The sequence below is a fragment of the Nesoenas mayeri genome (genome assembly GCF_963082525.1).
Source record: "Nesoenas mayeri genome assembly, chromosome: 3".
NCBI lineage: Eukaryota > Metazoa > Chordata > Aves > Columbiformes > Columbidae > Nesoenas > Nesoenas mayeri.
The window spans coordinates 112105099-112119443 of NC_137544.1; the positions used below are offsets into that span (position 1 = coordinate 112105099).

The 14345-nt window shown below is 36.1% G+C and overlaps 1 protein-coding gene across 4 annotated transcripts in view; it reads left to right on the forward strand.

Moving 5' to 3' along the window:
- The window catches only part of AFTPH (aftiphilin), a 35092-nt gene that overhangs the window by 12662 nt on the left and 8085 nt on the right, over positions 1-14345 (forward strand). Inside the window, exons 2-7 of one of the 4 annotated variants that reach the window (XR_013922042.1) lie at positions 23-174; positions 680-806; positions 1124-1180; positions 3390-3512; positions 9639-9699; positions 11244-11415. Coding sequence is in view for 1 of the 4 variants with exons in the window: in XM_080343089.1 (XP_080199215.1) it covers positions 23-174; positions 680-806; positions 1124-1180; positions 3390-3512; positions 9639-9699; positions 11332-11415 (604 nt within the window). In the remaining 3 variants the exon portion in view is untranslated. The remainder of the gene's footprint in view (positions 1-22; positions 175-679; positions 807-1123; positions 1181-3389; positions 3513-9638; positions 9700-11243; positions 11416-14345) is intronic. The other 3 variants (XM_080343089.1, XR_013922041.1, XR_013922040.1) reach the window with 3 other exon arrangements.

Below are 14345 nucleotides of genomic sequence, written 5' to 3' on the forward strand. Positions count from 1 at the left end.
AGGTGTTCGCTCTTTGATACAGACAACATTGCTAAGTCGTCTGGAACGAATATTTGAAGTCTGTTTTCCTTCCATGCCTGTTCTTGAAATTGAAGAAGAAATAAGTTCCTTGAATCATTTGTTGGAAGCAGGTGAAAAGCAGAAGACAACTGAGGCCACCTTGGCAGATAGCAGGTAAATAGCCACAATGCAGCCAACTTAATTTGAAGTAGAAACGGGTCTTCTTTGGGAACTTAAAACATATAGCAGTAATTCAAAATTAGTTGTTTTGAAAAACTATTGAGTAAAAATTAGCTATCTAGCAGAATGCTTGTTTTCAGTGACAACATATGCCAGGAGTATTTCACTTAGCATATCAACTTAGCAGCACATCATCATCTTTTAAGTGATGTCTTGAAGTTAATTATAATATGTCTTATTAGTTACACTTGATAAAAATTGCTATATTTATTCATGTGATTATGAAGTTTAAGTAGGCCCTGTCCTATCTGCTGTGGACATCATTTCCCAGTAAGTCTGAACTATAATTGTTCTCAGAACACTATGTTCCCCTGGGTATTGTGCTTGGGCACGAGTTTAATTTGAATTTATAATAAGTCACATTAAAAACTAGAATAAATATTCAAGGATGCTAAGCTGTTACTCCACTTGGTAACTTGATTTGTGACGGGCTGTATAGGGAACTGATGGACGTCTGGACAGAGCTGCAGGATATCCATGATGCATATGGACTGAGATACCAGTGGGGTGGCTCCCACAGCAACAAAAAGCTTTTGTGCTCCTTGGGAATCGACACAAGAAATATTGTGAGTCTGTCAGTAAAACTTGCTTTCTAAATAATGGAGCTGCTTTAAATGTAGAGTCAGGTGGAAGTCTTCTTTTGTGAATGTTTGTCTCTTAATTGTGTAACTGTCCTGAATATGGCTTTTCATGGCAGACCATCTGACTACTTTTTATAAGTCCTATTAATATTAAAAGTTGCTTTAGTTTTTAACCATTGTATTATTTTTAACATAGTATTTATTCTCTGTTATTAATCTTATACAAGTTATAAAATACTGGAAAAGTATTATCATCACTGACACAGAAACACTTAAGTAAGTTTTTGTTGTTGTTTTATCAGCTCTTTACAGGCAACAAGAAACAACCTGTTATAGTACCCATGTATGCTGCTGGACTGGTAAGCTTTTTTTAGTGTTACTTTTTGTTATATTTCCAACAACATTATATAATGAAAGATATTAAAGCACTTTAAGCACCAAGTATGCTGAAAGATATTTTTGTAAGTACAGTTATGCCTTAAGCATCAGTAGAAATGCTAGAAAAGACTCATCAAATGCACAGTTTTCAGTGAGTGTGCAAGCAGATACTTTAAGTGAAGAAACTATTGATTTACTAATTTCATAAAGCAAGCTATTTGTCTAATAACGTGGGCTACATAGTCTAAGCTTAGTTTGAGGCATTTCCTAAAAAAAGGGAAAAAATTACTGAAGTAATGTGTATGCAGCAATAAAAAGTTCTTGTTGAATTTTAGCTATTAAATACAAGGTATGGACATAAAAATGTCAACTAAAACTTGACATAAGAAACTAGATCATTCAATGTTCCTTTGTAATTTTTGACAACCACTGAAATTAATCAAAACATTGATTTGCATCCACACCTGCCATCAGGGAAGCCCTGCAACCAAGACCAGATGCTTCAAAGGAAGGTTAAGAACTGCAAGATAGTTACAGTATTCTGTGAAACATGTGTAGGAAGTTCTCTCAGCTCTCTCGAGCATTCCTCTTTGTGTAACTGTTTCTCTGACAGACCATTAATTACTTGATTGCATCTCAATACACCGAGGTCAAGAGAGATGCATAGTAATGCTTTGCAGTGTTATTGGCATTTTAATAAAGGACTCACATTTGTATGTTAGGCTATTTATGCATACAAAAAAAACTGCGTAGCCAGCATTGTTGTGTTGCCCCAAGTATTAGATAACAATAACAGGCATAATTTAGATTTCTGTAGATTGAAGGAAACTCAAGTAACCTAGTGCAGTAAGATCAACTGTTTTCACTTAAGCCAATATTCTGTAACTCCTGTTCGTCATTTCAGATTTTCTGGAAACTTATGTGTGTATATATATGCATACAAACACACATATAATTTTTTATGGTCATTCAGAAATGGAAAATAAAAGGATTACAGTTTTCTTTGGTATGTCTTAAATGTGATCTGTAGGTTAATTTATTAGAGTGACTTCTACAATCAGTTTCTAGAGCTGTTGTTTTCTGATGCGTCAAAGGTCAGCTCATGCACTTGTATTCTGATACAGAGGATAAAACATCTCATAGCAATTGCTGTTTTCTTCCTGTAATGTATTTGTGAGCAAGACTATGTTTGTACTCAACATGTGCAGTTATTTTTTTGCAACGGATTATTGTTGCTGATTAATTATTTCTTAATTTTTTTATATACTTGTGCGCACAATAAGCTGGATAGAAATGATGGTGAGAGTAAAGTGGCTTGCTGCTTTCTATTGCCACAATGCTTCATCTGTTTCTCCGCTGTCCAAAGTAATTGATTCAGCTGGTGGTTAAATTCTAAGCTCCCCTAGCATGGTGTAGAAACATTTGTGGGACAGCTGATCTTGGTGGCTGGCTTCCTGAAATTATTTTAAAACATACTAGTTGCAAATCAGGTGGTTTTAGTTGGGGATTTCTTTTCTCATACCTTGTTTTTCTGAGGTGGTTTGCATGTCCCAGTGCAAACTATGGTCTTTCTATAGATCACTTTCTCAGCCTCAGTTTTATTCAGGAACACCAGAGTCTTCAGATGTTTTTCATAGAGCAGTTTAGTTTTGAACAGTTTGCTTTTTAATGCATTTATTTCTATGTCAATAGTTATTGTCCTTGCTATCATTCTGCAAACTGATAATTTGACTCGTTTCTTCTGAATTACCCAATTGTTGAAATAAAATGAATGCATTTGTGCCTTTCTGATGGGGCCATTTGATATTTCAGGAATAGTTTATACACAATTGGTAGGAGAAGATGTCACCTTATCAAGTAACTGTTTCCTCCAGCTTAAATTACATTACTGAAAGTTGTAAACAGGCTCCAGCTAAGCACTTGGGTTCCTGTTACGGGCTCTAAAATGTTTCTTAAGCCTAAGGAACCATGATGATTCTCTCCCCTGCCCCATCTCTTTCTGTCCCCCTCACTGAAAGTGTCACAGGGATAGATGGTTACTCCCAAGCCTCTAATGTAGGGTAGTACTACCTAGTAGTGTATTTTCTACTTTTGCGTCTGTAGTTCTTGGAATATATATAAGTGTGTGTCTGTGTCCACATGGGGGGGTATTTTTAATCCTTTTTTTTTTATATATATTTCTTTATTTAGGGCATGTTAGAGCCTACCAAGGAACCTTTGAAACCAATATCTGCAGCAGAAAAAATAGCTTCAATAGGACAGACACCTCCTGTATCACCAGAGATGAACACATGTACATCTGATCAGTTCCAGGTAAAAAATAGAGAGAAAAGGGGGAGAAGAGGAAAAGAAAGAATGAGGGGAAACAATGGGATGCCTTGCCTCTTTCTTCATATTTAATATGTCTACATGGTGTGTTCAAAGTCACCTTGAAGTCCTGCTCTTGGATCTGCTTTTCATGTGTGACTGGAAAGGAGTCCGTATGATAAGACTGGAGCAGTTGGTGGCCAGCATTTAAGTCCTGATGATATCTGCTGTTACACAGCAATTTGCTTTAAAAGACAGTGGACAGTTACTTCCACAAATTTTAGATGTAATTTTAGACTTGTCCTTCCTCTAGCTAAGGTTCTTCATCTTTACTTTTTTGGAGCTTTGTTGTTTTGATACTATGATATTAGAAAACCACTAATGCCATGTGTGTTGCAATGTGTGTGGTTGTCAAGAAGCTAATGGGTTGTGCAGAGACACTTAATTTTTGGTGTTGCTACAGTGGTACTCGGCACACATTCAGAGAGTCAACTGTGTCCCTTATTGCAGGTCTTGTTTAATCTGCCCAGCATCTTTATTTACCTGCTATGCTTGTGTCTTCTGATTGAATGCATTCCAAAATTAATTATCTTTGTGCTACACCTAATGTTAACCCTAGGTACTTCTGGCTATAGTAATTTCCTTGCACTCTTTGACATAGTGCAGAGCTCTGATATGCTTGCACCAGAGAAGAAATCTTTCTTTGTTTTAGAATAGCAGTATGTCGAGTGGGCTCAGAACCGAGGGGTTTTTTATATAGTAATACAGGTGTTTGATGGTGCTTCCTATGCTGCTTCTCACAAATGCTGTAGTGGAATTGAGCAGCCAAACTGAGTATTAGAAAAGGTAACAGTAATAATTATTGTAACTAGTCTGAGCTGAACAAATCAGTTGTGGAATTTATATATATGAACAAAGTAGGAAAATTTCACTGGCTTTCTTGCAGCCTTTGAACTTGCCTTTTTTACATAAATGAAACCATACACTTAACATAGTGTACAGAGCTGCAAGAGCCTCAAGTAGCAGCATCTCTGACATGTGCCAGTTTCTCAGTTGCTTTGCAGTCGTAATGCTGAGTGCTGAAAATAAGAACCTCTACTTATCAAAGTATATATATATTTTTTTTTTCCTCCAATTATGAATTTGTACTTTTGGGTACTCCTGCAGCAGAATTTCCCATTACTTGTCACACTTTGATGATCTTGTCCCATAACTTGTTCTGACAAGGCCATCTCAGTTCAATAGTTGTTGCCCATTAATACATACAAGAAGCAACTATACTGTTTGTCTGCACTGCTGATCTTAGGTCAGAAAGACAAATATTAAAATAAGCTTTTTGGGAAGATAGAGCTCTAACCATTAAGAATGCTAAGAAGCCACAGTTAAGTGACATTCAGAAAGTTTCAGTGCATGAACAATCAATTATCCACCTCAAAGACCTTTTTTCTTTCTTAGCCTCGTCTTCTGTTAATGTTTAGTGGCTTCTGTTTGCTTTTGGGGAAACCCAGTTTCATTCCCATTGTGCTGACTACCTCTTAGGAATATTCCAGAGTGTAGTGGTATTAGGATGATGTGCCCAAACTTTGGTAAACATTTCATTAGGAACTGTGCTATAAACATTGCTAAATATGCAGTGGAAACACAGGCAATTTTAGTGGACCTCAAAACTTCTAAACATAGGTAATTTAGATGCAACAATTTAGGTATATTTAAGCTTACCCAATTCACGTGTAATTGTTTATTTAAAACTTCTAAATTCCTCCATTTTCAGATCATCATGATGATGAGTCATTCCTACATTCAGAAACTTCAGAATATTAACTTTCTTATTGGAAGGAGAGTGGTTAGTGGATTCCTATGCTTTGCTTAAGGAAAAGACAAGATTCTCCTTTGAAAGGCTGGCATTGATGGGACTTGTATACAGATCAGTTGTATGTGCTTACATGTGCAGGACTCTCTGCTAAGGGCATAAGACCTTGGAAGAAAGACTCTGATTATGCGAAAGCTGGAGTCGAAAGAACATTTGTAGAAACACAGTAATGCCACAAGTTTTGTTGTTGTTGTTGTTGTAGACAGAGGAAAGCATGCAGGGATTTAAAATAGCATTAGGGTGTGGAGAAAAGCAGCAAATGAGCCCCCCATATTTTTTCCTAGTTATTACATTAACTCTGTACATTTTGGCCTCAATGGACAAATTTCCATCTAAGCTGCAAGGACAAGGCTTTTGAAATTATGATTTCTCCTCTCAAGCAAGTTAAGTTACTGACTGATCTACCATGTTAGTTTGTTGCATAAAGATGACTTTCGTAGACTCGTTCTGTTCTATATTTGAAGGTAGAGTCTAAATTCTTCTTTGATCTGTTGTTTATCTTGACAGTCACAGGGTTTATTTCTCTATTCCTTTGTGCTCATACCTGTAAAGCAGTAAACCTAATAGGAAATAATCCCCAGATACTGTTGCCTCTAAGCACAGTGTCTCAAAGACTGCAGGTCTGGAGTAAAAGGCTCTATCAAGGCACGTCAGGTGTAAGAGAGAATGGCGGCTCAAACAGGCAACCTGTGATTGTGAAACCTGAGATAGGTGCCCTTCTCTTCTGTTTTACGGCATCTGCTACAGTGGGGTTCTGCACCACAGCCAAGCCTTAAGCAGTACGATTTAAACATATTCCACTGCTTGTTGAAAAGGTTGCTCTCTGGAGTTAATGTTGACTGCTTTCTCTGGATGTGATACTGTAATCTGGCTACCATAGTTATAAAGTTTATTTACCTTCTTTTCTTTAGTTTTCTTTAAAAAGTTCTCTAGATATTTCTGCTCTTTGATATTGCTACAAAGCATCCTCTTCTCTCAGTTTGAGACCATTTCTTTGGTAGAACCTATCAGCAGCTTTGTCCCAGCATGCTGGATAACTTCAGAATTTCTTGCCAGCCTAGTGTTGCTTAGTAAGTTTTATATTGGAATAGAAATCTGTAGCAACCCAGACTTTTTTAGAAGAAAATAACCAGTAATTCTTTTATGTGGGTACCTTACTACACCACATCTGCCTTCATGTAAGCCACTGAATTAGAGATCAGGTTGAAGTAGAATATGTATCTTACACTTGCTGGCCATTAGGGACTGAACCTTAATTAAACCCCATGGGGTGACAGTCTTTAAAACACTTTTAATTACATAAGGGACCATCAGGACTTCTAACAATGACAGATGCAAACTACCATATTATTGGCCACCAGCCAAAGGCTCCATCATGGAACTGCTCTCCAGTTATACATATGAGAAAGATCCAAGAATATATGTAGCTTTGACAAAGTAAGAGAGAAAGGTTTGCAGGTAAGAGATATCACAGAACTTGCTCTTCTATCAGATGTGACAGTTGCTTAAAAGTGATGTCTAAGAAAAATAACTTTCAAAACTGTTGTGATTTTGCCAATGAATATAGAGAATGAAATGTATTAATTACTTCCATGTAAACCTTTTTCTGAAATGTTTATGATGCTCATTTTATGATGTTCCATCTAAATATTGTTATTTGTATTACAAGCCCTTCTATCCTTCCCCCAGCTTTAAGACAGCAAAAGACTTCATTCTGCTAGGGTTGGGGGGGAGGGTCACAGGTAATTCTTGGCACAGAGACAAACATTTATATTTTTGCTCCCTTGGATTATAAAAGTTCTTACATAGTACCATTCTAAAATTACTGTGTGAAAACATCTCTCACTTTTATCAAAGTGAAATACTATGCAGTAAAGCCAGCAGGCATTTTAGTTTCCTCTTTCTCACTTACTTAATGTCCAGTGTAGTACTCTGACAGCCGAGTATACTTTTTTCATTTCTTTACCACATCCTGTAATCTAAGATGGAGAAGTGAGAGCAGTTTGCCCTGATTCTCAATATCCTTCTAGATTGGGCACTTTTCCTTTAAAGCATGTTATTAAAATACTGGTTGTAAATACAGGAGTCTAGAAACCTTGCAATATCTGCAAGACAAAACAATTTGCAGGGCATTTTGCACTGTTTGACATTTCAATGCTGCGTTAAGGTGTCCCAGTATAGCTAGTTTTCTTAAAGCTGAGCTCACTAGAAACTGAAAACTTTTCCTCTGTAATTGTTTTTTGCCTCTGCTCTCTCACTTTGTTTGCTCTTGTATAGACCAGGGCTTGCCAGCATTCTGTATAGATGGGGTCTGCTTCACTTGCCACCCGCCTTTTTTGCAAGTAGTTGAAGCCAGCAGAATGGCTTCATCCCACAGAGCAGACTACTATACTTAGTACACCCTTACTGATTTGGAGACAGAGGGGTTTTTTTCCTCCCCATTTTAGGAAGAATTCATCACATCCTTGGCAAATTTGAGAATCAAAGTCATCCTTAAAGGGAAAAGCTTAGCCAGCCATTGGTACCTCCTTTTCCATGCAATTCTGTCACACTCATGAGTTCTGACTCAGTCTTCTGACACAAAATGTAGTGGGTGTTTTCTTCAATAAGTAAAAGTTGGTAGGAAGTTACTTTGCTTCAATTTGGGTTCATTTTCCTCAGGGCAGAAAGCTACTAAATTATCATACTTGCCTGGTTCTCTTTTTTTATTTTATTTTTTATACAAAGCCCTTTTAATTTTAATATTTTTTGGATGTGACAAACTGTAAACAAGCTACTGATAATAGTGGTCATTACTTCATCAGGTGTAGCTTCCACACTGCTGACATTGTTTCCATGCAAATCATTTCAATGCTAGTAATTCCGTTACCAAAGCAAAGTGAGAAACATAGCACCAGCTCCTTAAGCTCCATGGAGTGATTACTATTCTAGTTGTGCTCAGTACTGGAAATATTTCGAAGTCATTAGGTAGGAAAGATTTTTCTAAGCAAGGCTTTTACTGTAATTAATTACAGAAATGTCCGTCTCCCTTCATTTTTCTTTCTGTAAACATCTATCACCTAGCAAAAGCCTGTTTACAGTTAGCTTAATTGTACAAAGCTAGCTCAGGTATCTACAGCTTTGGTTTGTAAACCTGCATATTTTTTCAGTGTTGAAAGTCTTAAAAGGAGGAAAAAAAAATAAAGCCTGACTTGCTATGAAAGCAAAGAGAATGTGTATCTCAGCCACTTCAAGCTTGACCACTAGTGATGAAATTTGAATAATGTTGCATGGAACTTCCAATGCTTTTCTTCCATAAGCGTGATTGTTCTGTTAGAAGTTGAGGATACATCCTTTCCCAGTACTTATTGACAGTTGACTTCACTGAGGAGGGAGCAAAACTGTAATGCACGGAAGTAGAAACATCAACTAATTTCAGTCGTTTTGATACTGTCCCACCAGTTTGTGTCCTGAGAATACAGGAGGACAGCACTTGCAAGTTACGCTGCACCTTGAACACACTTTCCTTGTAAAGCATGGTCCCTGCTGCTTGCTTGGTTTACCTTTGTGTGTGCAAAAAACTTAATAAGAGGAAATAGAAAGGCAAGGATGGGCTCCCAGGAGTGAAAGTTTACCTGCTCATCTTGTTCAAACGTTGTTACCAATGGTTTGTTTATATATTGGAATGAGTTAGTTGTTAAAGGATGAAAGTTCTTAAAGTTTGAAAGGGAGTGGAATGGAGATGGTGTTGATAGTTGGTCCCTCACACATAGGGATTATGTCTCTTAGAAGCAAAACAAACCAAAAGAATCATGGTCTCTTTGATGGTAAATAACTGATTTTATATATATTCAGGACAAAGCGTGGATGTGCAGACAGCTTTCATTAATAACCTTATTCTAAATTTGCCCTATAATTGTGTATACATAACTTTTTATGCAAAATGCCTCATCTTCCATGGAAGTAGTAGTAATTTAACTTTCAACTATGCCTTAAGGTATTTTATTCAATTCGTATGTTTTAGTTAATTTGCAAATCCTGTTTGAGTTAGAAGTTACCTAATCTGTACTGTTCAGAATTTAATGAGACTTCCTGTGGTAGAACAAATCTGCTTTGAATCTTTAGTGCATATTATAAAAATACACACCTTCCAAAAGTTGAGGCTTGCCTATTTTAGTTGTCTTTTTAGTATTTAGACACTAAAGAATCTGTTGTTTGAACTGCTTTGCATTGTTGTAACCTGAACTGACTATGAAATCTGATTTCTGACTTTTCAACTCTAGGAATCTCTACCACCTGTCCAGTTTGACTGGAGTAGCAGTGGCCTTACTAACCCTTTAGATGGTACGTCTCTCCGTAGAGCCTCTAGCACCAGAGCTAGAGATAAGAAACCTACAAAGTTCAGACAAACATCTATCTGCTGATTATTTTTTTTTAAATATACACACACATATATAAATATATATAATATTTATTTCTTACTCCTAACTTTGGAAATTCAGGCTTTCTTTCTGATTAACTGTGCCCCTACATGAAGCATTATGTAGTCTGAAAAATACTAAGTTACGTATTTTAGATTCCTGTCATATGCTAATTACACAGTGGCAATATTAACACTTCGTTATATACATAACTGCAGATTATAATGAAACTGAACCAATGAGCATTTTAGATTTACAAGTTTTACTTAAGTATTTTTCACCGATGAACTATCTCTTTAGCCATCCTTTGAATGCCAAACTTGTGTATAGTGGCTACTTCAAAGCACAATATTTTAACCACAAACAGTTTGCAAAAGATACACTTCTTGAGCTGAAAGTTTTCAGATTTACAGATAATTTTGTATTTCAGAAATGTCATCTGTTATCACTTTTGCTTACACTCAAGAGCTAATTATAGCTAAATATTAGAGGTAGCTACACATTTATTTGTATCTGTAAATGTATATAGTTATCACATAAAAGACTCTTCACTTATGTCTATTTTAATAGCAAAGTGAGTTGTACCATCGCCTCCAGTCTCAGAAATGTAAGTGCATGCAAAGGAAATACAACAAGTTTTGGAAACTTGTTTGATTGACAGACTAGAAACCTGTAAAGAAACTGATACCTTTACGAGGAGCCTGCTAACAGCAGTTAATTCATAACATACAAGTCATTCCAAAGCAGGCTAAAATAAACCACACCTTGTACTGCACTGGTGTTGCCTCATGGTGTTGTTTCAGAACAAGTGGGATGTTTAGAGTCTGGATAGCAATATCATGGTGCTGAAGGAAAGCCTGGATGGACCCTTTTGCTGTTGTCTGGTGTCTTATTACTTCAGTCAATCATCATGCTTTCTTTTTAAAAAACCAACTTCTTTAAAATGTATCTTGGTTTGATTTCTGTTTTAGTCCTAAAGGGGAACAGTATAATTTACCAGTGAGGAACTGGATATAAGAGTGGCATTTGATACCCTACGTTCACATTGCTTTAGGATAATTATAATTAATAGGTTAAAGTTGCTGAACAAAACTCTTTTTTTTTTTTTGTACTTTGGTATTTGGGAATCTGCTAAGTTTTCCTGATGGAAAGAATTGCTTTCGATTTCAGTGAGGGGAGAAAAAACCTGCTATATTCTAATTATAAATTGACCTATATATTGTTTCCCTTTAACTAATGACATCTTTCTCTCTGGGTCGTGCTGGTTCTCTTTCATTTTTAGATTGAAATAAATATATCTATTTTAAAGTTACTAGTGTTGATTTCCTTGCTGCATTGTACATGAGGAAATGTGCACTGAATTAAGTTGTTAACATTTTAGAAGGTACAAACTAATACTGTAAGCATTGTTTTCATGTCGATTTTTAAATTGCGTACTGAGTACTAATTATAACTTGCATGTTCAAGTGTGTGTCTTACCCCTTTTTACACATAAACCCCTCCCTTGGCTTACCTTCTATATGGCTGCCTACCAACACGGTCACTGAATTTCAAGCTAGTGGAGGTTCCACTCTTCTGAACCTTGATTTCTTTGGGCCCGTGGATGACAGTAGCTCTAGCAGCACCACCACAATCCCAGGTCAGCAGAGTGTTAAAACCACAACTGTACTATTATAACGACTTGCTAAAAGCATGAGCACATCACTTGACTTTCCTATAAACAAGGAGAAATTTTACATTGCGTTTCGCTTAAATGTCTTTCTGCTGCGTTTTTCCTTTAATCTGTGTTCTGTTTTCTGAAGTGTTTTAAAGGGACGGTCAGGTCTGTACTTGCCACATGTTGAAGGAATGAATGGCTCTTATGCTCTCGCAATTAAGATGTTAAAACACTTGTTTCAAATTAAAAATTTGGAGAGTTAACTTTTCTAAGCACTTAACTAAATTTATTAATTTAATTAATTGAAAAATGCAGTAGAGGTGATGATTTCCAAAAATTGAGGTTTGTTCTCTCCTCCAAATGGGTGCCTCCAAATTATAGGATTGTGATGTTATTTGGAAGTTATGTATAAATATGAAGTTACGGAGCTTAACATATCACAACCCACTGGGCTTTGCTGCTGCCAGGGAGTTGTAAATTTATTTTTGTGCGAACTACTAATACTAATGATAAAGTGAAAAAAGTGTTTTAACAACATTCATAATAGAAAACAAGGATAGTTGCATGTTTTTTTGACATTAGAAGTTCATGGACGTTAATTAGAAAACGAGAGCACTTTATCTGCAACATACTCCCTTAAAAAGGAGATAAACACACCACTCTCCATTGAATAGTATGTGAAAGTAGTTGGATTCACTTATCACATGTGTTTTCTACCTGCTCAAAGTATTTGGCGTGAGCTTGTAAAAACCTACCCTTTGAATAAATTTCTGTAGGAATTCAAGGGAACATTTGCGAGATTTATGCCAGTGCACAGGTTAAATAAATAAGGCAAATACTCTTTCAGTACAATGCCTGAAGCCATGATAATCGCTTTTTTCATAGAAAGGGGCTTTTCCTCGTAGTGATTTTTAATTTAAAAAACAAAAAAATTAAGAGGTTTGGGAGTATTCTCACATTTTTTAAAAGTACTTAAAATAATTATTGTATTTTTTTGTTTTTAAAAACCTGCTTTTTTTGTTTTGAAATCTGATCATTGAAGGCAGTTTTGTGGCTTCACATTCTGAGTGTCTTTTTATTCCACACTTGGAAAATGCCATAATCCAATGAAAGATGGCAGGTTTTGTTGTGGAAGTGATAGGTAGCAAATTAAAGTCACATGAGTCTTACAGAACTTTTCTAAGTGTGCTCAAGTCTGTTGGCATAGAAGTTGTCTGTACCCAGCACGTGTACTGCTCATGCAGTCGGGTACATTCCTGTGTCCTGAAGTGACTACTGGAGGAATACTTTATTAGCCTTTTATTGCCTTTTTTTTCTTTTAATGTTGTTGTTTCATCAAGTTACAGGTACTATCATCTTCCCCGGTATGCCCTATAGTGCCTAGTTTTGTTTGTGGTATTTTTGTTGTTGGTTTTGGGTTTCGTTGATTGGTTGGGTTTTTTTGTATGTGTTTTTTGTTTTGGTTTTCTTTTATTTTTTTTCCTCCTTTTCCTTTTTGGCTTTACTTTCCTCCTGACTTGTTTCTGGGAAAGTCACTTGTTCCTTGGCTTTGCAGCTCGTGTGTTTGTGTGTGTGTTCAGGAGCTCTGGGTGGGGTTTGGTTGGCTAACCTTTCCTTCAATATCTCATTAAGGTTTTGCAGTGCTTTCCTTAAATATTCTCTAATCGTTTGAATAAAATGGAGAATATGCAACTCTTAAAAATAACAAAAATACCTGAAAGACAAATTGTTATATCTTTTTGGCTTAAAGTAGAAACTTTTATGAGTAACAGAAGTTTATTCTTTCTCTGAAGACCTTAATTTTACTTACTATAGATCTGCGCTGTGTTCTTCTCAGTCTGATTTAATCAGTAGCCAAAACCACTTTTAATTAAATTTTGTGTTCTACTTCGTGAACAGGGAGTTAACTCATTTATAGTATATTCCCAAAGATTTAGTGTATTGTTTTATTTTTCATGTTTATATTTTAACATAGATGTAGCTGAGTAAGAGGTACCTAAAGAATATTATATTGAGCAGTAACATTGCACTACAATTAAAATGAATTCAGGACCATAAATGTGAATACCTAAATGATGTAACTTAGAAGGTTGCATTTAACATTTGTAGTAGAGTTGCATGTCAAAGGACGCCTTGTTTCAATTGTTTTACAATTTGTACCTTAATGGGATTTCGCAGGCTTCTGCAAGTCAAAGTGTATTTCTTCAAGTCGTCTTCTCCCTATTTGGAAGTGAATATTTTATGGAATAGCTGGGCTTTTTACTATTTACAAGTTCTGTAAACATCTGACAATACTTAAAGTCTTGGTATACTGGTCTCAGGACAGCACGTATTTTGGTGTTTTGCACGAAACTGGATGAAATTAACTTTGAAAATCCAGACTTAAAAAAAAAATCTAAGTTGAAAGGAGAGCTGATTAATTTCTAATCAACTCATATTATTAAATGGAACAAATCTTGCCCTCCAGCTTAACCAGATGATTTTCTTAATTTTTCTTTTTGGTCAGCTTAGTTTCCTAACAATGAAAGGGTACTTAATGTGTGCACACATGACAAATGGTCACGACACTGCTTGAGGAGAGTTCACACAAAGCAGGCATGAGGATTATTAACCTCATCTGTTTGCACATGTATTCCAAGTACTGAGTGGAAAAGGCAGGACAATAGGCACAGGCTTTTCTTTTGCTTTGTTTTTTAGTTTAGTAATCTTTCAGTATTTCATGAGTACTTCTAAAAGCGTCTTGATCCAGGCAAGTAAACTGAGTAAAATCACCAGCACGTCAGTTTATAAAAGCTGTTTTCATGTTAGGCAGCTACGTGAAATCATCAAATCCAAGTATTTGCAGCATTTGTTCTGCAGTAGTATGAAATGCTTCTGTGTTGTCCAAACCAGCTGGCACTAGTGTTACATTT